The sequence below is a fragment of the Crocodylus siamensis genome, chromosome 2 (genome assembly GCF_052110815.1).
Source record: "Crocodylus siamensis isolate JL-2025a chromosome 2, ASM5211081v1, whole genome shotgun sequence".
NCBI lineage: Eukaryota > Metazoa > Chordata > Crocodylia > Crocodylidae > Crocodylus > Crocodylus siamensis.
Window position 1 is genome coordinate 164,733,702 of NC_143396.1, and position 21,303 is coordinate 164,755,004.

The following is a 21,303-nucleotide window of genomic DNA, read 5'->3' on the forward strand; positions in this document are numbered from 1 at the left end:
GGAGGAAGGGGGAGAGAGAGAGAGCAATGAGGGAGGGACAGAGTATGTGTATGTGTGTGCAGTAAGGGAGGGACAGAGTATGTGTGTGTGCAGTGAGGAGGGACAGAGAGTGTGTGTGCATGTGCGTGTGTGTGTGTGCAGTGAGGGACAGTGTGTGTGTGTGTATATGGTGCAGTGAAGGAAGGACAGAGTGTGTGCAAATGCAATGACGGAGGGAGGGACAGTGTGTGTGTGTGTGTGTGTGTGTGTGTGTGTGTGTGGGTGTGTGTGTGGGTGTGTTCATGGGACGAGTCCCACACATACACCCCACCATACACATACACCCACACCCCACCTCACAATGCCAAGCACACTGACCCCCACACCCATACCCCCTCACACACCCTACATACAGCCCCCACAAACCCCATAACCACCCACACCCCACATATCCAAACACATACCCACATGCTCCCTCACCCACACCTCCACACCTATCCACTCCTGAAAAACTCTGAGACACACCCACCCCCTCCTCCACATACCCACCCCCACACATACCCACAAACTTATACCCACCTGCCATGCCCCCCACCCCCTCCCCCTACAATATACAAGCATAAGACTTCATTTTTAGCAATTGTGCAATCACCACTACACAAACACGTGTAAATCAGGCCAAAAACATTTTTTAAATCAAACAAATGAATGTTGTAGAAGTTTGCTTTTTAGAATATTATTGGTATTTTTCTGGTTCCGAGATGGTAAAACCCCTTGCTGAAAGGAGTACTTCTGGGGGCAAGGGGAGGGACTTCTGGTGGCAAAGGTTGGGGGTTAGGGCGCGGGACTTCTAGTCACAAGATGGTGAGCAGGGGGTAGGGCATCTATCAAGGGGCAGGGCTACCCATGCAGCCCTCAACAGCTTGGCAACACTCGGTAAGCAGCCCTCCAGCCAAAATAATCGCCCGCCCCTGGTCTAAAGCTATGCATGTAAAACTGAACACTGGAAGTGGTATTTGGTCCAAATTGTCCTATGTGCACAGAATCCACCTGGATTCCTTCAGCAGCTTCATTATTTATATTTTCCAGACATTTCAGGTGCCCTTTTTCAAAGCTGGGTATCTGCAGGTGAAGGGAACAGGTAGAACAGGGTCCGGTTGATATGCATCACTTTCACCAACCCAATGAGGAATCCAAAACAAAATTTAGCATGACAGTCAGCATCCCTGCTCTCTGTGGAAGAGTCTGGGGCTGCTTCTGGTGGAGGATGCAAGCTGCAGAGACCCTGTAGTATGACTCTGAGCCAGGAAACTAAGGAAGAGAGAGAGCCCAAGAGAGGTGCAAGATTGCATGCATGTCAGGGAATCCATGAGGGCTGAAATCCCTGCTTGTTTCCCAGTGAGGCAAATTCTACTTCTCTGATGGAACAACACAGAGGAAACTTTGAGGGGAGCCTTGAAATATGTTTATGTTCCTCTTCTAGCCTCTAAGTTTCTGAGATGAGGAAAGTCCTGCTAGAAAACCCAAATCCACCAATTCTTTCTAGCAATAGCATGAAATCTCCAACTCTGATGCTATTATAAATGAACAAGAGGGCCAGATCTTCAAGGAATCGTCAAGTGAATTGAAGTTGAGGCAAGGGAGCTATGCTGATTTATACCAGCTATGGATCTGGTCAGCTAGAGTTCTTTACAGATTAGTAATCATATCACTGAAGTCTGCCTTGCAATATGTGTGCACAAAAGATAGAGGCAGGTATGTATAAAGAGTATAAATGTTGTCACTACTTGTCTTCTGAATGCTTATTTATGTAACCTTAATGTTATCTCAGGATGGGAAAAACTCTACAATGCTTATGTATCAGTTTAGAAATTTAGAAGGATGCCTTCTAAAATACCTTTACATTCACATACCTTTACTTCACTGCTCAGAACAATTGATCTTCTGGTGACACGACTTGTTGATTGACCTCGTTGAATGTTGTACACAGATCTGAAAGCAGCCTTTCCTTCTTTCTTTAAACCAGCATTAAAATCATCTCTCTAGCTACCCACTTGTATTTTTTCTATACCCATCACCTATCACAGGACAGTTACGCATGTTGGTATTCTTCCAGGAACCTTAATTAAGGGAAAATCTTAAAGATGTGTGTCAGGTGACTGATTTGGTTATTAATCTTTTTTTTTTAAAGGGCTATAGTATTCACTGCTGATTTGGGGTTTATTATGTTATCTCCTACATAAATTAGCTTATTTGAGTTTGTGAATGGTTCTGTTTGGGCCAGTAATGAAAGGCTGTTTGTATGTGGTATCTGCTATTCAGTTTACTGCTAAGGTAAATCTTTTAACTTTTTTTTCTCTTTTTTAAACAGGGCGGACACTACCAGATGCAACTCACCCAGGTACAGCAGTTAGAGTACAACACAATTATATGACTGAAAAAGCCACATGTAAAAACAGCATTCCACTAGGAACAAGTAATGATACTCACTGGGCACATCTATACGTGCATTTACATTGCATTAAATTTACTGCACAGTAAGCATTTTTTAGGTCAGCATCTACATGTGCAGCTGTTAAAGCACAGTAATGCTGTGTGTGGACTGACTTGGGATTAACTTTAGTCCCAAGTCAGTCCACACAGTGTTATTGCGCAGTAAGGCGTCTACATATGCATTACTGCACAATAAATAATCAGGTATAAATTTGATACCTGCATGATGCAGGTATCAAATTTATACCCAAGTTGGCCTAAGTCACCATATTTACTGTACTGTATGGGCATGCACATGTAGACGTGTGCCCGTACTGTGCAGTAATGTTCGGTTACTGTGCAGTAATTTCTGTTACTGTGCAGTAAATGTGCATGTGTAGATGTGCCCACTATGTACTTATTAACAAATGTTCCATGAACATTTTTTCAATATTTTGAAGTACTTAAGATTTGCTTTTAGATGCTGGTGGCTGGTAATTCATGACTTTCTGAGGGCTGGTGGGTGGGGCAGGTGTTTGCTGACTTTTTAGAGAAAGAGAAAGGAAGGAATGTGTTTCAAATAGAAAGACTACTTAAATTTCAGCCCAGACATTCAATTTAAGATAAACACATGAAATATTTTAGTCTGGATTGTGTCAGCAGTTTTCTTTGTATCAGTGTAGACCATAGGTAGAATCTGTCCTTTTAGGGAAGAATCATGGTTAAGGGCCTCTAGTTGAACCTGGATAATTAAGGTTCATTGGGTGAAATCCTGATCCCACTAATATACATATTGAAATTTCCATTAGCTTCAATGGAGTCAGGAGATTTCTGCTTGATTCTAGGCCCATTTGTACCATTGATTCACTCTGAACTTGGGTCTCTCCTCAATGGTTCTAGCTATATAGTGCAATTAATAATACTTGCTCATTTGCATAGTGGACAATTTAATCATAGGCAAGGGTTTCCAGTTGACTAATTTAGTCTGGTTCCTTTCTAATATTTTTTTTTATCTGGCACAATGGCCTGGTTATTTATGACATGTTTTTATGCCACAATGTCATGTTATTTGTGTCACGGCTAGATTTTATGAAGCAAATGAATCATGGGGCCAAATCTTCAGCTGGTGTAAAATATTGTAGAAGTAATGATTTATGCCAGCTGAGGATCTAATCTACTATATTTGGCACTCAAAACCAAGGCAAAGTTTTTTTCCCCCATTGAACGTTCAGTGTAGGGAAAAAGGCGGTGGGGCTAGTGGCTGCTGCAGGTAAGACTCCAGCCCTGACCTGGGCTCAGGGTTGGACTTGCAGCCGCAGCAGCTGCTTCCCTCTCCTGCCCCCACCTCTGCTTTCCCCTCCTCCCTGCCTCCTGCTTACCAGTCTGTCATGCCTCCTGGTCCATTCCAGCCCAGGACACAGAGCACAGAGCAGCTCCAGCCTTGGCCTAGCCATGCAACTGCAGTGGTGGTGGCAGCAACTCCGGTGTCCAGAGATACTGGAGCTGCCATGACTGCATCCACTGCTGTGTGGCCAGGCTGGGGCCAGAGCTACCTGTGCTCTGTGCCCTGGACTGGAATGGGGCTGAGCTATGCTGAACAGTAAGCGGCATGGGGCAAGGGGGATGGACAGAGGCAGCTAGGGCATTAGCAGAGGGGGGACAGGTGGCAGATTGCAGGGGGGAAACAGGTGGGGAGGGGGCAAGGGGCAGGAGTCAGGCCACTTTCCCCAAGCTGTTTGCCCCCTTCACCACCTGCCCCCCCTGCCACTGCCTTCACCACTATAGCAGGGGGAGAATGAGTTTAATGCAATCCTCCACTAATAAAATTCTGTACATGGAATATTATAACAGGTCTATACATTTTCCATGTATGGAATCTAACTATTGGGGGATCATCTTAAATTCAAAGTCGTCTTGCATTTGGGTGAATACAGTTATATGTTTTGCTAGCTTGCTTGTTTGGTGGGGCCTAGAAGTGCTTACTGTCAGTCTTCTGCTGTTGGAAACTCCCCTAAATAGAGAAATACCCACAGATCAGTTATTAGGACAGAACAGATTTAAGACTCTGAGGCACGGGAAGAATAAAGAGAAAGTCATGAGATTCACTTCTGCTTTGTAGACATCTTCATAGTTCCTGTTTTCATTTTTAAATAAAACTCTGTGTGTGTGTGCATATGCGTGCACGCTGGGATACTCGGCCTAATTTTCCACTTCTCCATACCATTTACATAGGAGCAAAGTGAATATAAACCTCTTCCACATAACAGTTTGCTCTGTGCACCAGTCCCAATGACTACACAAAGAGGGAGGCAATGGACTATCTGGCCCGTTGTACTGAAGACTTGAGGGAGAAAAGGGCAGGGGTATGCGAGTGCCGCAAATAAGTCTTTCCTAGGGAGAATACTGCACAGCCACAGGAACCACAAATCTCTCCTCAAAGAAGCAGAATGTCCTGGGCTGAGACCCAAGAGATCCGATTTGTGTCTGCCAATGACTCTCTTTGTGACTTGGGGCAAGTCACCAGTCCTCTCTCTTAGTTCCTGGCTGTGACATAGGGATGAAAATACTTTCTTTTTCTTTCTGCCTGGTTAAAATGGAAGCACTTCTGGGCATGAGCTGTCATTGTAGAGGCTGCATATAAAGGATATAGCTCAGTGGATGGCTGTAGGCACCGGAGTACCATAAAGAGAATCTGTCCTAAGTTTTCTAAATAACATTTCATAAATTCCTGGGCCTGTCCCTTTCAGGTAAAGGTCAAGCAGTATTTTTGCTGATGTATGTGTTCTTTCTGGTATAGTGCAAGTTAACTAAATTAAAGCAATCTATCTCCTGCCAACCCTTCACAGCCCACAGTAGTTTTTCCTTCTTTTTAATCCAGCTTTTCCACCACACTTGCCCCATTGCTCTCCCTGTTCTGGCAGGCACTGCAGTAGCTACTACTGCTGTTCTTTCCTTCCAGATGCCAGCCATTGTTGTCGACCTAAATGAATGCTTGCATTCACTTTCCTTCTGGCTGCTTTATTTTTGGTCTGGCTGATAGATTATGAAGCAGCTGCCCCAGCATCAACCCAAACTGATACTGTGTGGCACTGTTAGAAGATGACTGAAACTTAGGACTCTGGAGTAAGGCCTAAAAGAAACTGGAGAAAGTCACTAAGCTGAGCCAAAAAAAAGGAGGTGTCTATGACTGGAGGGGTTGCTGAGGTGGCACAGATGGTATGAAGTAAATACACAAGCTGTACCAGATCAGAGCCAAGTTAAATGGGCATAATGGATTATGGAGGTTCAAGTGGGTTAATGGCAGAGCTTTAAAAGGGTCTGTGTGTGTGTATGTGTGTGTGTGTGCATTATCATATACATAATCTCAATTCTTGGGATTTGATAGCCCTGTTTTGCCAGGAAGTTGCAGCATGATCTTGTGGCTGTCACCTAAAAATGCTGTTTCCACTTTCATGGTGGCCATTTCATGCTCAGGATGTTGTAAGCTTTAGCAAGTTTATATTTGTAAGGCGGGGCTTAGTTGGTTGGACTATGAAGTTGCCAGGGCAGCTGTTGGGTGCTTTCCTCAAAGGCCCCTGGGGGCAGGATGAGGGTTAGGGTTGGGGTGGGGGTGAGGATGGGGATGGGGCAAGTAATGACTCCTCATCTCCTGAAGAATATTTTCCGGGGTTCCCCATGGTTCTGTTCGGCCTGGGCTCCTGGTCGGTGCATTCATAAAGACACAACAGGAGACAGCAAGGGGGTTAGAGCTGCAGCACCATCAGGATACTGATGGCGTAAATCTGTGTCTCCTTTGCATCAGACTGGCACAGGGTGGCATCCTCGCTTCCCCCATGTCAGACCAGGAGAAGGAGCACAAGCTGGCTCAAGGCTACCCAACAAGACAGAACGGATGCTGGTCGCCTAGGGAAAGACTCTGGAGAGGTTGGCAGGGAAGGCACCACTCCCATCAGTGAGTGCATGAACCCGTCTCTTGTCCATGAGGGGCCATGGTTGAAGAGAACTTGTACTCCCTCAGATGTAGTGCAGTGGGTGGAAATGCCTTCTCCCTCTGTTTGGTTTGATGATCAAGATATTTTCTTTCAAGTGTGTAATGTGTCACAAGTGTCCCAGCCCTTGTTCCTGCCAGCTGGGGTTGCTGAAGTGTGTTCCATGTGGGCCTAATCTGGAGAAGCCCAGGAAGCTGCAGGACATTGTTGCTTGCAGACTGGATGTAGGAGGTGTATTACACCAACAGTCCAAAGGATCCACTGGCTTCCTTTGCACTTATGGGTCCAAATCCACCTGTGGATGTTTGATCTTTAATCCTTGCATGGTGTAGGTCCCAGCAACCTGAAATCCCTGTCCCTCTTGGTACCTCACTACAGCCCTTGAGATCAGCTAAAGAGCTGTTGCTAACAGACCTTAGATTTGGGATTTGGCATGGGCAAAAGGGGATTCTCAAAACACATTTCTAACTCCTAGAATTCATTTTAGCTCGCTGTCTAATGTCATTTACTTTTGTAACCCTTTTTAAGGCACAGGTTAAAGCTCACTTGTTCACCACGGCTTTGACAATGATTGCTTATGATGGGAGTTCTTTTTTTAAGGTTGTCTTAGTAGCGACTTGGGGGTGTTTCCCTTGCAACTGGATTTTTGGTATAGCAAAGAACAGCTGCAGATTGGGATACTGCTGGACAAGAGAATAAGATGCTATGGTCTACCAATACAAATATGTTACTGGACTATTTCATTTGCATAAAGTATGTTTCAAACCAATGCCCGGCTATTGTGTTGATCCTAGTGGTTCTCATGAGAAAGCTGTCTTGCTTCAGAAATGCCAAGAAGCTCATCTTAGAATGGATGGGCAGGATTTGTCCACAAAGGAAGGTTTAAAGCAGCAGCATCGTTTCATGTTTGTCCTACTGTATCCCAACAAAAATGGCACCGTTCCACTTGTGTAAAATTGGAATCACACAGTGATGAATCCAGCTCAACATGCATTTGACTTGATGCAGGGTTGATAAAGTTTCTGAAACAAGGTTCTGGCCTTGGTCCAGTTCCCTGCTCTGCCACATTATCAATTTGTTACTTCGGGCAAGTCACATATTTCCCCAAGAATTTTACCCCTTGGTCTATAAAAGAAGTGTAATATTGAGAGAGATAAAATATGGTGGAAATTTGTCAATCTAACTTTCAGGAAGGGCTTGATTAAACCTTCTGACACCATTGTAATACAAAGATCACTAATGTTGAGGTCTTAAGCCGCCACCAGAGGGAAGCATAGAAGTGTCTTTGAGAATCGCTGATTCAGTGAAGTCTGACTTTTCTCTTTTGACAGGGTAAAGAGTCCTATAGATAGTCCAATAGTTATAGATTATTTTCCCTGGCTGCAGGGGACAGGACACACAGTAATGGACTTAAATGGCAACAGGGGAAATTTAGTTTGTATATTAGGAAGAATTTTTTCACTAGAAAGGTGGTTAAACACTGACTCAGATTACCTAGAGAGGCTATGGAGTCTCCACCATTGGTAGTTATCAAGAGCAAGCCAGACAGACACTTGTCTGGGATGGTTTAAATGAAAGCATCCCTGGATTGAGCAGAGGGGTGGACTAGATGGCTTCCTGAGCTCCCTTCCAGTCCTGCTTTTCTAGGATTGCATGAAAAATATTTAAACTGATGATAAGAGGAGACAGCTAAGTTGTTTGTTCTGCTCTCCATGTCACAGCCTTCAAGGCCGCTGTCCTCATCCAAAGGTGGTACCGGCGTTATGTGGCCCGGCTAGAAATGCGCCGAAGATGCACCTGGAGAATCTTCCAGTCCATTGAGTACTCCTGCGAGCAGGATCAGATCAAGGTAGGAAGACAAGGAGACAGAAATGCTGGAAACTTCTGTCCCTGATTGTCAGCATAACTGATTGTGCCATGGAGGCACATGGCATTTTTCTGAAAACCCCCTTTTCTGGAAAGAAGGCTGATCTAGCCCATCAGGCACTTCCATCCAACCCACAGCACCCACCGACTAATTATACCCCACCCAGCCCTTCTGCCCATGAGGGTGGGAGCAAAGTCCCCATGTATACACCCCCTGCCAACATACCCTATCGCACCTCACTCCCACCCTTGTGGGCAGAAGGGCCCAGCCCAGGCAGCAGACTCTGCGGCGAAGCAGGGGGCAGGGCTCCTTCCAGCAGAGTCCCAGGACCTGCGCAGCAGGGGGCAGGAAAGGCAGCCAGCTCCAGCACATGGGGCTTCCCAGTGCAGGACCTGCATGTGCATGGCAGGAATCCCCAGTGATAGAAGCAGGCTGGCTGGGCTGCACTTCTCACCGCGATGTGTAGTACTGGCCAGAGCCATGCACCACCAGGCAGCAGCATCTGTGCTGGACACAAGTACTCTGAGCATGCCTGCCTGCTCCTGCTGCTGCCACCTTCTGGGGCTGTGTGCCGTGGGGAGAGTGTGGAGGGATCTCCACGCCCGCACACACACTCCCTCACACCCACACCCTGCCCCAACAACCCACTCACATGTACACACCCTCAACATACCCTATTACCCCAACACACACAACCCTCCCACACCCCCACATACTCTATTCCCCCCTCAGAACTCTCCCACACACCTCCACACCCCACCATACACACACACACACACACTCCCCCATCCACACCCCCCCATCCACAATATAAAAGACTAAGACTTTATTTTTGAGTTATGTAATCACCTCTATATACAGTACACAAACACAAATCATAACAAAAATATTTTTTGTAATAAAATTAGAATATGTTATAGTAGGTGTTTGACTTTTAGTATATGAGTTGGTTTATTTTCTGGTTCTAAGATGACAACCCCCCCCCTCCCAAAAGGAGTATTTCCGGGGGGCAAGGGAAGGGACTTCCAGTGTCAAAAGTCAAGGCTTAGGGGTGGGACTTCAAGTCCCAAGAGGGTGACAGGGGGTGGGGCAACTGTCAAGGGGAGGGGCTACTCTTGTGGCCCTCAACAGCTCACCAAAACTCACTAATCAGCCCTCCAAGCAAAATAATTGCCCCCCCCTATGTAGATACATATTGACATGAATGTATGTATATGTCAGTATAGGTATAAGGTGATGACTGCAGCCAGAATTCCTAGCCCCAGTTCAGAGATGCTTTTCTGAGGGGCTATGAATACTGGGAGGAAAGCCAAGTTAGTGTACTTTGTCTAAGGGCTTTGTTACACAGAACACTTAGCACAGTAAGCATTACCATGCCACAGTCAAAGTTAGAATGTGTTTGAGCAGTCATGTGCTAATGTTTACTATAAATGTAAGGTGTAACAGGCTCTGGGACCACACCAGAGCCATTTCAAGACTTCACTGTAATGTCAGTTCAAGACTCCAGTGTGGTTCTGGGACCAATAATTAGCTAATACTCCTCCCTGGAAAAGTCCTACCTTTACTGCAATACAGTTGTATTTAGCAGGTGTTTTATTGCTTGAACACTTGGACCCTTGCATTTTAAGTGCAGTCTAAGTGTAACATGTAACAAGGCCCTAACTTGGCTCGTTATTCTTTACCATAGATGCCTTAAACAGATATTTGTATTTTTATATGGTTGAAGACATGTAGCTTTTTCCCTAGTGTGTGTAATATTTTGGATCAGATAAGGAGTACCTGATAAGAAAATGGAAGCCTAGGCAGACATTAAAGTAGGGCACCATAATTTCTTCTGTTTTACATACCACTCAGTGGAAAAAAGCCCTTAAAACAGAATGGGTTAGAAGCAAAGGAAGTGAGAAAAGTTCTCTGTTTTGTGTCCTCTCCATAATCAGTTATTAAGTCATGCTTCATCTCCAGCCCATTTCAAATTCCATGGGAGTTGATGGAAAGACTTCCATTGACTTCACCATGCTTTGGGTGTGGCCTTTTCTTCTTGGTTTTTCAGATTTTCAAAAGGGTTAGTAAAGGGCTTAGTACTTTTGTACTCCCAGTACCCAATCGAGGAGATCAGTATGTGTTGCAATACTTTTGAAGCAGTCACACTGGGGTTAAACACATGGGCTGAGAAAAGACCCAAAGGCTGCTAATGTCCTTTCCATCATTCAAGATAGCACTTAAAAATATTACAGTCACTCACTTAAGGTGAAGAAAATCAAAGTGTGTCAGTGCAGCATGCAGTTAACCAGAGGAAGTCTCCAGAGTGGAGAAGTGACTCAGCAAGATTCAAATTAGGATTGGATGTTAGTCTGAATAAGAGCAGTGTACATACCCTGTCCTTTCTGAAAATGTTATGGACTGTCAATCCTTAGACATCAGTGCATTAAATAGCAAACCAACACCTGTGAAGAATTTCCCCCTCTAGTATAATATTGTGCATTGTACAGACATTCTGTCTTCCATTGCATTATTTTCTATTGGCCCCTTTCTGGACAAGGATATTTAGACCCCTGTTCAGTTCCACTGTGGCATTTTTTTGGTTCCACCATAAGAACTGGTATAGTCTTATATGCAATATAAATAGGGCAGTATGTGAAGTATGTAGAAAAGGTTCATATACAGAAAGGATCTATATTCATTAAGAGCTTTGCAGCAGTGGATTCTTAATACACTGGAATGAGTTTCAGAGTGAATGATGAGGTTCTCCCTTCTTGTCTTCTACAGCTTCACAACTTCTTCAGTTACCTTATGGACCACTTTACACCAAGAAGCAGTGGAGAAAGTAAGCCTGTATATTCCATATATAGCTATGGAATATAGCTGTATATATAGCTGCCCACTTAGACTGCTCAACATTAAACTTCTGACTGATTAAGGAATGTCCTTAAAACAGGGGTGGGCAAATTATGGCCCACAAGCTGCATCCGGCCCACCAAGCCATTCTGTCCAGCCCATGGGACCCCTAAAAACTTTAGAAAATGTTTATCTGCTCCTGGCTGCCTGTCAAAGATGACAGGAGACAGGGGCAGTAGGACCCAGGGGGAGCCAGTAGCAGGAGACAGGAGCCTAGCCCTTCCCCACTCCCAGCCACTACCTTGCCTTGCTACCCCAGCTCTGCTCCAGCACCATGTGGCTCCCAACTCACACTGCCATGCACATAGACCCCTACACCCATACCCCCTCACACATCCCAGGCACCCTCCCCCCACACACTTTCCCCCACAAACCCTATACCCACCCACACCCCACATATCCACACATACACCCACATGCTCCCTCACCCCACACCCACATCCCCATACCTATCCACCCTCCACAGACACATTCACACCCTCCCCCATCTCCCACATACCCACAGACCCCTACAAATTTATACCACCCCCCACAATATACAAGAGTATTACTTCATTTTAAGCTATTCTATACAATCACCTCTGTGTACACTACAGAAACACATGTAAGCCAGGACAAACATATTTTTTTAATCATATTAATTAACGTTTTAGATGTTCACTTTTTAGAAAATAATTTGGTATTTTTCTGTTTCGGAGATGGCAAAACTCCTTGCTGAAAGGAATACTTTTGGGGGGAAGGGGAAGGACTTCTCGTTGGGGGTTAGGGAGTGGGACTTCCAGACCTAAAATGGTGACCAGGGGGCAGGGCACCTGTCAAGGGGTGGAGCTACCCATGAGGCCCTCGACAGCTTGCCAAAACTCGATAAACGGCCCCCTCCCCAAAATAATTGCCTGCCCCTGCCTTAAAAGAATCCCAAGGACAACCTACCCAGATGTTATCCAGAAGGCCATGCCTACTATAGAAGGCCTTTGCAGTTTGGGGTAGGGAGTCAAACTGCTGCAGCCTTAGGACTCAAAGGGGTAAGTGAAGCAGCTGCAATTCCTTTAGGAGAGGGAAGCGTGAATAAAAATGCCTGCCCATAATGCTTTTATTAGAAAATGGTTTATTGTCTTCAGGGATAGTCACAGTAATAACTATTCCATGATTCTGCAACTGCAAAATTCATTATTAGAGGACTGTGTTCTAGAACTGTGCTTCCTTTAAAAGTATGAAGAAAATCTGCAAAACATGAATTGAGCTGTTTTGCTGAATCTGCAGATAGCTTGAAGCAATAGTGATGAGAGCTGTGAACTCGCCAAATTATCCTGATTATTAACCCCAAATTAACTCTGAATTCTAATATTATCTATATCTGTATTAGCTATTTCACTGTTGATCAACTAAACCAATACATCCCACTAAAGTGCTTCTTATTCCCTGTCAGGTTGCCACCCTTGCTCACACATCTATCCAAATCTGTCTTCCTGCCTTCCCCTTCCCACAACAAATTCCACATTTGTTCCATGTTCATACTATGCCCAGCACAATGTTATCCTGTTCCCTGAGTAGGGTTTCCAGGTAATATGATAATGCAAAGAGTTATCATGCAATTTTCAATGCAAAATTTGTCCCACAATGAAAAGTGAGGCATAATGTAAAAGAAATTTAATATTGCTTGAGAATAATACATAAATATAAAAAGTGCCATACTGAGTCAGACCATCTATCCCAATATCCTGTCTCCAACAGTGGCAGAAGTGGATGCTATATAGCAGGGGTGGGTAATTATTTGTGGTGGAGGACCACTTAAGGAGTTTTGATGAGCTGTTGTGGGTCCAGGAGAGCAGGGGATACCAGCACGGCAGGGGGAGGGGGTACAATTGATCCTATCTGGCCCAGGCCTGTCTGCCCTGCACCCACTGCCAGGGGTGCCAGACAGAGTCGGTGGCCAGGGCTGGGACCAGGGCAGAGGCCAGAGCCAGGATTGCAGAGCAGTGACAGTGTGGGGCTGGGGCCTGAGGCAGAGCCATAATCCGCTCCCTGCATGTCCCTGCAATGGGCACCGATTCTGCAGGCAGGCATGTGCAAGAAGATTGTGGCTCTGCCCCAGGCCCTGGGGCCCAGCCCCACACTTACAGTGCTTACACTTACTGCCAGGCAGGGCCAAGGGTCCTGCTGTGCGCCAGACAGAATCCCTTGCCAGGCTAGATCTGGCCCACAGGCCATTTCTGGCCCACCCTTGCTATATAGGGAGAGCATAAAACTTGGTATCTCTAGAGTGATCTGTCTCCTACTCATTACTCTCCCTGGCATCCACCATTTTTTGGGTTAAAGATGCCAGATAAAATATCTCCAACCATTCTGTTCCAAAAGAGAAGTGCTGTATTATTGTTGCGTGATTCATTATCGTATGCAATTCAGGAAGATTCAGATTTTTCAAGAATACAAAAATTGTCACGTGGCTTCACCAAAATCTGTAGGGAATACTTGGCCTTGCAATTCTGTTTGCCATGGTGAGTACTGAGCCTTGCCCACACCTCATCATTTCCCAGGCCTTCTACTGCCTAATGCAGAATCAAGGCATCAACCACTCCACTGGAACTTTCACAAAAGGTCTTTCTTAATTAGCTTCCCTCTCCCAAGGCCAAGTGATCTTTAGGAAGTTATTGAAATGACCCATTAGTCCTAATTAACATTCTCTGGTTTTACCTCACCTAGGGGACTTCATTAGCCGCATGTTCACAGAGGAAGAAAATTACAAAGAGTCAGAGCTGGAAAAGTTCTGCGACTATGACTCTGTTGAAGTGCCGGATTTCTACACTGGACCCCATCTTTCCTTCCCACTCCTACCTGATCATGCTGCTGCCTTGCTGGAAGCATTCAAACAGAAACAAGTAAGTAGGCCAAAACAAACCATCCGTCTTTGGCAGGAAGATTCCAAGAGAAGATCTACCGCGCCTGTTCTAAACACACGATCAGGAGCTTGTCACGGGGATATTTTTTCAGGTCATTGACCATTTTGTTCCATCTGTTCACAGCTTCCACCCGTGATTATTGTGAAGGCTATTGACCAAATTCTTGGCTACTGTAAATACAGGCATGGTTCATGGAAACGTAATGTTGCTACACACGCAGAGAATTTGGGCCCATGTGTGGCAGACCACTTGGCATGCCTGCCGCTTTCAGGAGTCAGGCAAACTGCAGAGCAGCTGGGGTCAGGCCTAAGCAGGGAGTCAGCAGACCAAGGGGCTAGCAGGTGAGGCTGATCAGGAGGGCCAGATGACTGCAGGGAAAGTGCCTGACTGGTGGAGGGCTGGGCTGAGAAAGGGCATAAACCCAGACCCTGAAAGCAAGAGGGTAGTAACATCTGGGAAGCTGGAGGAGCAACATCACCCAGCCAGAAGGCTGCAGCTCCTGAAGGCCATCTGAAACATGCAGGGGTTTTAAGTAACGACTATGGGGAGGAAGAAGTTCCTGAGGACCCAGGTAGGGTCCACAGCCCTGGAGTGAGCTGAGTGGTGGGGGTATTGGGTGAGAGACCATAGGAGCCCTGGGGGAAAGGGCTCTGTCTGCATAGAGACCCAGAGAGGCTGGACCACCTGGGAGAAAGAGAGCTGAGTGCACAGAGGCCTAAAGAAGCCAGGCCAGCACAGGGAGAAGGGCTGAGGGTCATCAGGTCTACAAAGTGACCAGGTGGGCCTGGAGGGAGGGCCTGAACAATTGAGATCCAGTTCAAAGCTTGGGTGAACCCAGAGAATAGGGCCAGCCACAGGAGGAGGTCCCGGGAGGGGCCTTGAGAAATGTAAAGAAGACAGGGGCTGAGTGGCATGATCTTAGCAGGGCTTTGAACCTTGTAGAGAAAAGAAGAGACTTGCATGAAGGGACCTGAGAGGGTGGACCCATGGAAAGGAGGAGGCTGACAGCCAGTACACTGAATCTGAGGACCTCGACTGGCCCATGCTGGGGCCAAGGCAGAGGAGGGGCTAAAGGGTACAAACTGGGGCCAGAGCTGTGAAGGGCCTGGCCACTCAACTAGCCTGTTAGCAGGGTCAGGGCCTTGAGGAGGCCAGTGGTCTCTGTGGAGAGGGACCACAGCTGAGAGCTGGTGGTCAGAGTAAATATAGCTTAGATGACAATGGCTGATTCAGCTGTCTGAGGAAGAGGACTCAGAGACAAGCGGTCTGAGTGCGGATTAGGGATAGAGGTGGAGATGTGGGATGCAGGTAGGGCCAGAGGACTCACCAGCCCCAAGGAGGTGCAGAACCTCTAGGGGAAGAGGATGGGGAGATCAGGTAGGTCTGATATTGGTCCTAGGTAAGACCAAAACTGGGTAAGACCTAAATCTGCACCCTACTGGAGGTGGTTTTTGTGGTGGAGCTGCTTATGGAGGGGCAGTCTCCATGAAATGCCATGCCTGCAGCCCTCCAGGAAGAGGCAAGGGTGGGGTGCTGGAAAGCCTCAGCCCCCACTGCCTTGTGGGTTACCCCATGGAGGAGCACACCCCAAAAGAAAAGCACTGGATAAGGAAGACCATCCGGACCACACAGGGTCCAGAAGATTCAGGGAGAAAAGACTGAGAGGCTTGAGCTAGAGCGCAGCCCGGGAAGGGGCCAGGGACAGCCCAGTGAAGGTCCTGAGTTAGAGGGCATCCCAGTGAGGGGCTGGAGAGTAGAGCGTGGGCCAGTGAGGGGCCAGAGCTAGACATGAAGAGTAAGATGCCATCTGCGAGGCACGGGACATGGTGTAGGGGAGGTACGTGGCTGTGTAATTGGCCCTGAAGACCATGACCACAAGGTGGGTGGTCAGTACAGTAAGATCAGGGCAGTCTTCTGCAGTCTACATATTCTTATTAACAGCAAGACAAGGTGGGTGAGTGTGGGGTGGACTGTCCCTACAATAGGGCAGCATGAAGAATTTTTTTTGGGGGGTGCTTTGATACCACCCTGTTACATCATGTACAGGTGCCTATGGCTTAGAAGCCTTGTGTCACTAGGAAAGTCTTTTTCAAGAATATCTGCACAGAGAAATCCATCCTGTTTGTCTGGAAGACAGTGGCAGGTTCCATGGAACGTGTGTTAAATATGACTGATGACAGGAGACTGCAAAGAAATACATACCAGTACTTGTTTGTAGCTCTTGTTGAAAAAGATGATACAAGTAGGACAGATACCAACAGCTGATTAATATGTGAAGCTGGCAACAAAATCCGCTAACAGAACATTTTTCAATCAGGACATGCTGCTTCATTAAAATTAGAGCTTTTCAAGGGAACACTTTGAGTTTGGACTAATTTGGGGGGGGCAGGAATCAAAATAATTGATGCATCAACCTTCTGTTTTGGTTATTTTGTGAGTGCAAGGTCTTCCTAGAGACAGCTGAATGGCTGTTCAGAGTTTACACCGTGCTCTGACTTCCCACTCTAATTCCCTTCATTTCTCCTAGTAGCAGCTGCACGCTCACTATGTCTTAAAGCTCCTACATGAAACCAGAAAGCACCTCAAACAGCTGCCAAACATCAATCACGTCTCCACTTGCTATAGCGAGGAGGTCACTGTATGCGGTGAGTATGGGTAGAAAAAGACTCCTCAAGCAGTTATAAGTTTCAGCTAGCTTGGGTGCTTTTTTTATTGTAGGTAAATTTCTCCCCTCCTCTGTGATACACATGTAAGCCCTCTGAAATAAATGGCACTATGTCGCTGTACCAAAGGCGATCTAGCTTGGGCCCATGTATTGTGGTACTGCTGTGTCCGTCTCTAAAGGGGAATGTTATGGTGGTCATCAGAGTTTACCTGCTATATTCAAGTTACTACCAAATCAAACTCAAACGATGGAAAGTCTCATTCTCCATCCTGTTCCAAGCTTGATTTTGCTCAAAAATGCAGGAGGGGTTAGTATCTGTATTCTCCCTGTTCTACAGCTATATAATGTCAGTTCAGTCCCTGGTGTTATAAGATAGAAATACTTCTGATGCCAACAGCTTACATATTGGGGTAAATGGAACTACTGATTTAAAGAGGAGTCATTTTACAGAAGGGGATGTTAAATGGTTATTCATGTTTGAAAAAAATGACATGAAAGGCACTGCTTTGTATTAAATGGTAGTAAGGGGAAAAGCACATTTGACTTATATGCCTCTTCTCGTCTGTTAGGAGACTTACATGGGCAGCTGGATGATTTATTTCTGATATTTTATAAGGTATGTATGCTCTATGCTAACTTACACTGGCCCAGTCCATCCCTATTTATACATCTGAGCAGTTCTTTTGGCTGTAACAAAGTATTTTGCAGGGCCAGACCTTAAAAGTGTAATTCTCCACTTGAGCTTGGTTAGCAATAAATGGTAGATTATACCCTTGTTTTTGGAAAATCTGATGTTAGATGCTACTGTTATCAGAGTCCATCTTTCCAGAGTGCCACTTGAACATTTGTTTTAAGGAATAAATATGAAACCAGCTTTGCCAGTCATTGATTTTTCACTTACTGAGCTGACATAACCATGTTTGTCAAATGAGAGGAGATTAAAAGAATAAATATTGTGCAAGATCTAAAGCCCTTAGGTGATTTAAACTGGTGTAGAAACCAATGGAACTGAAGTAATTTGCACCACCGCAGAGTGTGGTCCACAGTGTGATTAGGTAGGTTATTCTTGTCTTATCCTTCTGGGGACTGTTTTATTCTGGGTGAAATCTTAGTCTTATTGAAGTCAGTGGGGATAGGATTTCACCATCTGTGAAGCACTCTGCCAAGATAGCAGTCAAGTTTCTAATCCATGATGTATTTTATAAAAAGCTATAAATCAGGATGGCTGGAACCTAGATAGATGTAAGAGTTATAGGGGAAATATGGTCCTTTCTTCCTGTAGAAGTTGACTGTATTTCTTGTTTTGTAGAACGGTCTTCCTTCTCCAGAGAAGTCCTACGTGTTCAATGGGGACTTTGTGGACAGAGGCAAAAACTCCATTGAGATCCTAATCATTCTCTTTGCCTTCCTTTTGGTTTACCCAAAGGAAGTTCATCTAAATCGAGGAAACCATGAAGATCACATGGTCAACTTACGGTATGGGCTCAAAATGCATGAGTAATTGAAATGCAAAGTTGTTGCACCTAACAGGCACTCTTTAAAACCATCTTTTGTGTTTGCTTTTAGCTATGGTTTTACCAAGGAAGTCATGCAAAAATATAAGGTAAGCTGGCCTGACAGATCATCTCCTCCCTAACATGCTGTGGAGTGCTGGCACTTCACTTTCTTCTTTTGACCCCCATCTCTCCAGGGGCATGGAAAGAAAATCCTGAAGATGATACAGAATGTCTTTTGTTGGCTTCCGCTGGCTACCTTAATTGATCATAAAGTCCTCATCCTGCATGGTGGGGTGTCTGACACAACTGACCTGGACCTACTTGAAAATATTGAAAGGCACAAGGTATGTTTACTTTGTAGACCCACTAAAATATAAAGGTACTGCCAATCATCTATTGTGGTCTCCTGGCTGGAGGATAAAAACATAGAGAGTGGCTTCAGATAGGCTGGACTCAACTGTGTGTGTACACCTGAGATGAGGAGGAGGAGGATGGAATAGCATCCAAGTTCCTTTAAAATGTAAGGCTCATGGTGTCTCTCTTAAGCAGCAATAGATTTAACAGATTTCATAGACGTTAGGGCTGAAAGGGACTTCAGAAGATCGAGTCCAGCCCTCTGGCCTAGGGGCAGGAAGTCAGGTGGGGTCATAGGATCCCAGCAACATAAGCATCCAAACGTTTCTTCAAAGCATCCAGAGCAGGTGCTTTCACCACCTCTGGAGGGAGTCTGTTCCAGGCCTTCGGGGCTCAGACAGTAAAGAAGTTTTTCCTTATGTCCATCCTGAAACGGTCTTGGAGGATTTTGTGACCGCTGGACTTTGTCATCCCTTGGGGCGCTCTGGTGAACAGGCATTCCCCCAGATCCTGATGCACACCCCTTATATACTTATAGGCTACCACCAGGTCACCCCCGATCCTGAGCTTTTCCAGGCTGAAGGGTCCCATGTCTCTCAGCCTCTCTTGCCCTCTGATCATGTGCATGGCTCTCCTCTAGAATCTCTCAAGTTTCTCAATATCCTTCTCGAATCATGGAGCCCAGAATTGAATGCAGTACTCCAGTTGTGGCCTCACCAATGCCGAGTACAACAGGAGGATGACATCCCGAGATTTGCTTGAGAAGCATCTATAGATGCAAGCCAAAGTTTTGTTCACTTTACCAGCTGCAATATCACATTGGTAGCTTATGTTCATCTTGTGGTCAGTCATGACCCCCAAGACCCTTTCAGCCGTGGTGCTAGTGAGCGTAGCACTGCTAAGCCTATAAGCATGCTGCAAGTTTCTTTTCCTGAGGTGGAGTACCTTACATTTTTCCATATTGAATGTCATCAGGTTTTTATTCGCTCACTTTCTAAGCCTATCCAGGTCAGCCTGGATCACCAGCTTATCCTCAGGTGTGGACACTCTACCCTAAAGTTTGGTGTTGTCAGCAAACTTGGCCAGTCCACTTCTGACACCAGTGTCCACATCATTAATAAAGACGTTAAAGAGTACAGGTCCAAGGATGGAGATCATGGCACACTTAAATAGATTTGCTGATATAGGTTCTGTGATGCGGAGGGAACATATAATCCATGCTAAGAAGACTCTGTTCCCTTGGTCATAGATTGTTTCTCCCAGTAGCACCAGTATCTAAACTCTGGTTTGTGCCTGCTTTTCAAGCACTGGCATGTGACTCAGGGGATTTAGGTTTTTCTGAGTTCTGCCTGAGATATCCAGGGTGATCTTGGGCAAGCCACTTACTCATTCCTACTCCCCTCTTACACAGGGGTGTTGGGAAGATCCCTTTCCTTCAGAGTGTTGCTGCCTGGATAGCATTCACATAGTCTCTTACCCAATTGCCCCAAACCCTGCCTCTGTGGGGAATTAAATCTCTTTTGAGATTATACATGCTCTGGCTCCCTTCCATTACCTACTACACCTTCATCCCTTGACCCCACAATATCAGTTCCCTTCAGCTGGTGGCCCTTGCAGCCAAGTCTGTTTCTAAGTGTTCATAAATGAATTCAGTATGTGACCACTTCCTAGTCAGTTCAGGATTTTACCTCCATATCATCTCTCTTTTCAAGAGGAATGTACCTCTGTCATCTTCTAGTGAGAGAACTGGGGCTCAGAGAGGTGAAGTGACTTGCCCAAGGCCAGCAAGCAGTCATTAGTAGAATGGGGAGTAAAACCCAAGTCTCCCAGGTCTTAGTCCACAGCCCTGTCCTTCCTATTCTGCATCATCCTCTATATACAGGACCCCACACTTGCTAGGAGTACACTAATAAGTTAGGATAATTAAACCACTTTTAACAGAGGAGAAATCCAGGTGAGAAGGGTTAAGTTACTTGAATGACCCCACAAAGAGTGTTAGTACTGGGGTTAACATGACAGCTTGGTGGTACAAAGCAGGAAAGAGGCTCCCAGCTCACCACCTTGTGAATTCACCCATTTCTCTTCTTTCAGTTTGTTTCCGTGTTAAGGGGGAAAAAGAAGAAAAAGCCTAGATTAATAGACTGGAGAGACATAAATGGAGACAGTATCAATTCTTCACTGACCAGCCTAAGCTCTTCCTCAGCCATGGCTCCCAGCATGACCGACAGGATGGAGTTCTCTAAATGGGTCCGAAAGACAGTTCAAGAGCAGCTGGAGAAATGCCGCAAGCTGTTGGAGATTGAGTCAGATTCTGAGGATGATGATATCACCTGTGCCACCTCTGTCGCCATGTCCAAGACAGAATCTGAATTATCTGAATCATGGCAGACAATCCAGGAAGAGTGGAAGCAGGTGAGATGTTTGAGACTGCTAAAGCACTGTAGATCCTCTCCTAAAGCAGTTTCATCCCTTGTCCTTGTGAGCAGCATCGGGTGAAAATGGGCTGTTATCCATGGTCCTTCCAACGGAGGGGCTGTCCTTGTCCTGCAAGCTCTACTTCAAAGGAGCAAATTGTGAACCTACTGCTTCCTACCTCTTGTCCTGTGCTGTCAGTTGTATCTGGGTAGCACACCATCAGATTATAATTTCTTGCTTCCTGGTTGGGCAAAAGATGTCATTGTGGCTGGAC

General features: G+C 45.8%; 1 protein-coding gene across 1 annotated transcript in view; it reads left to right on the forward strand.

Annotated features, from left to right (window-relative positions):
• The first annotated feature begins 6,440 nt into the window (after positions 1-6,440).
• Positions 6,441-21,303, forward strand: part of PPEF2 (protein phosphatase with EF-hand domain 2) — a 31,454-nt gene continuing 16,591 nt past the window's right edge. The window contains exons 1-10 of the mRNA XM_090034544.1: positions 6,441-6,471; positions 8,162-8,289; positions 11,074-11,131; positions 13,903-14,078; positions 16,630-16,744; positions 17,334-17,380; positions 18,074-18,240; positions 18,331-18,367; positions 18,455-18,604; positions 20,706-21,026. Of these exons, the coding sequence (XP_089890670.1) occupies positions 6,441-6,471; positions 8,162-8,289; positions 11,074-11,131; positions 13,903-14,078; positions 16,630-16,744; positions 17,334-17,380; positions 18,074-18,240; positions 18,331-18,367; positions 18,455-18,604; positions 20,706-21,026 (1,230 nt within the window). The remainder of the gene's footprint in view (positions 6,472-8,161; positions 8,290-11,073; positions 11,132-13,902; positions 14,079-16,629; positions 16,745-17,333; positions 17,381-18,073; positions 18,241-18,330; positions 18,368-18,454; positions 18,605-20,705; positions 21,027-21,303) is intronic.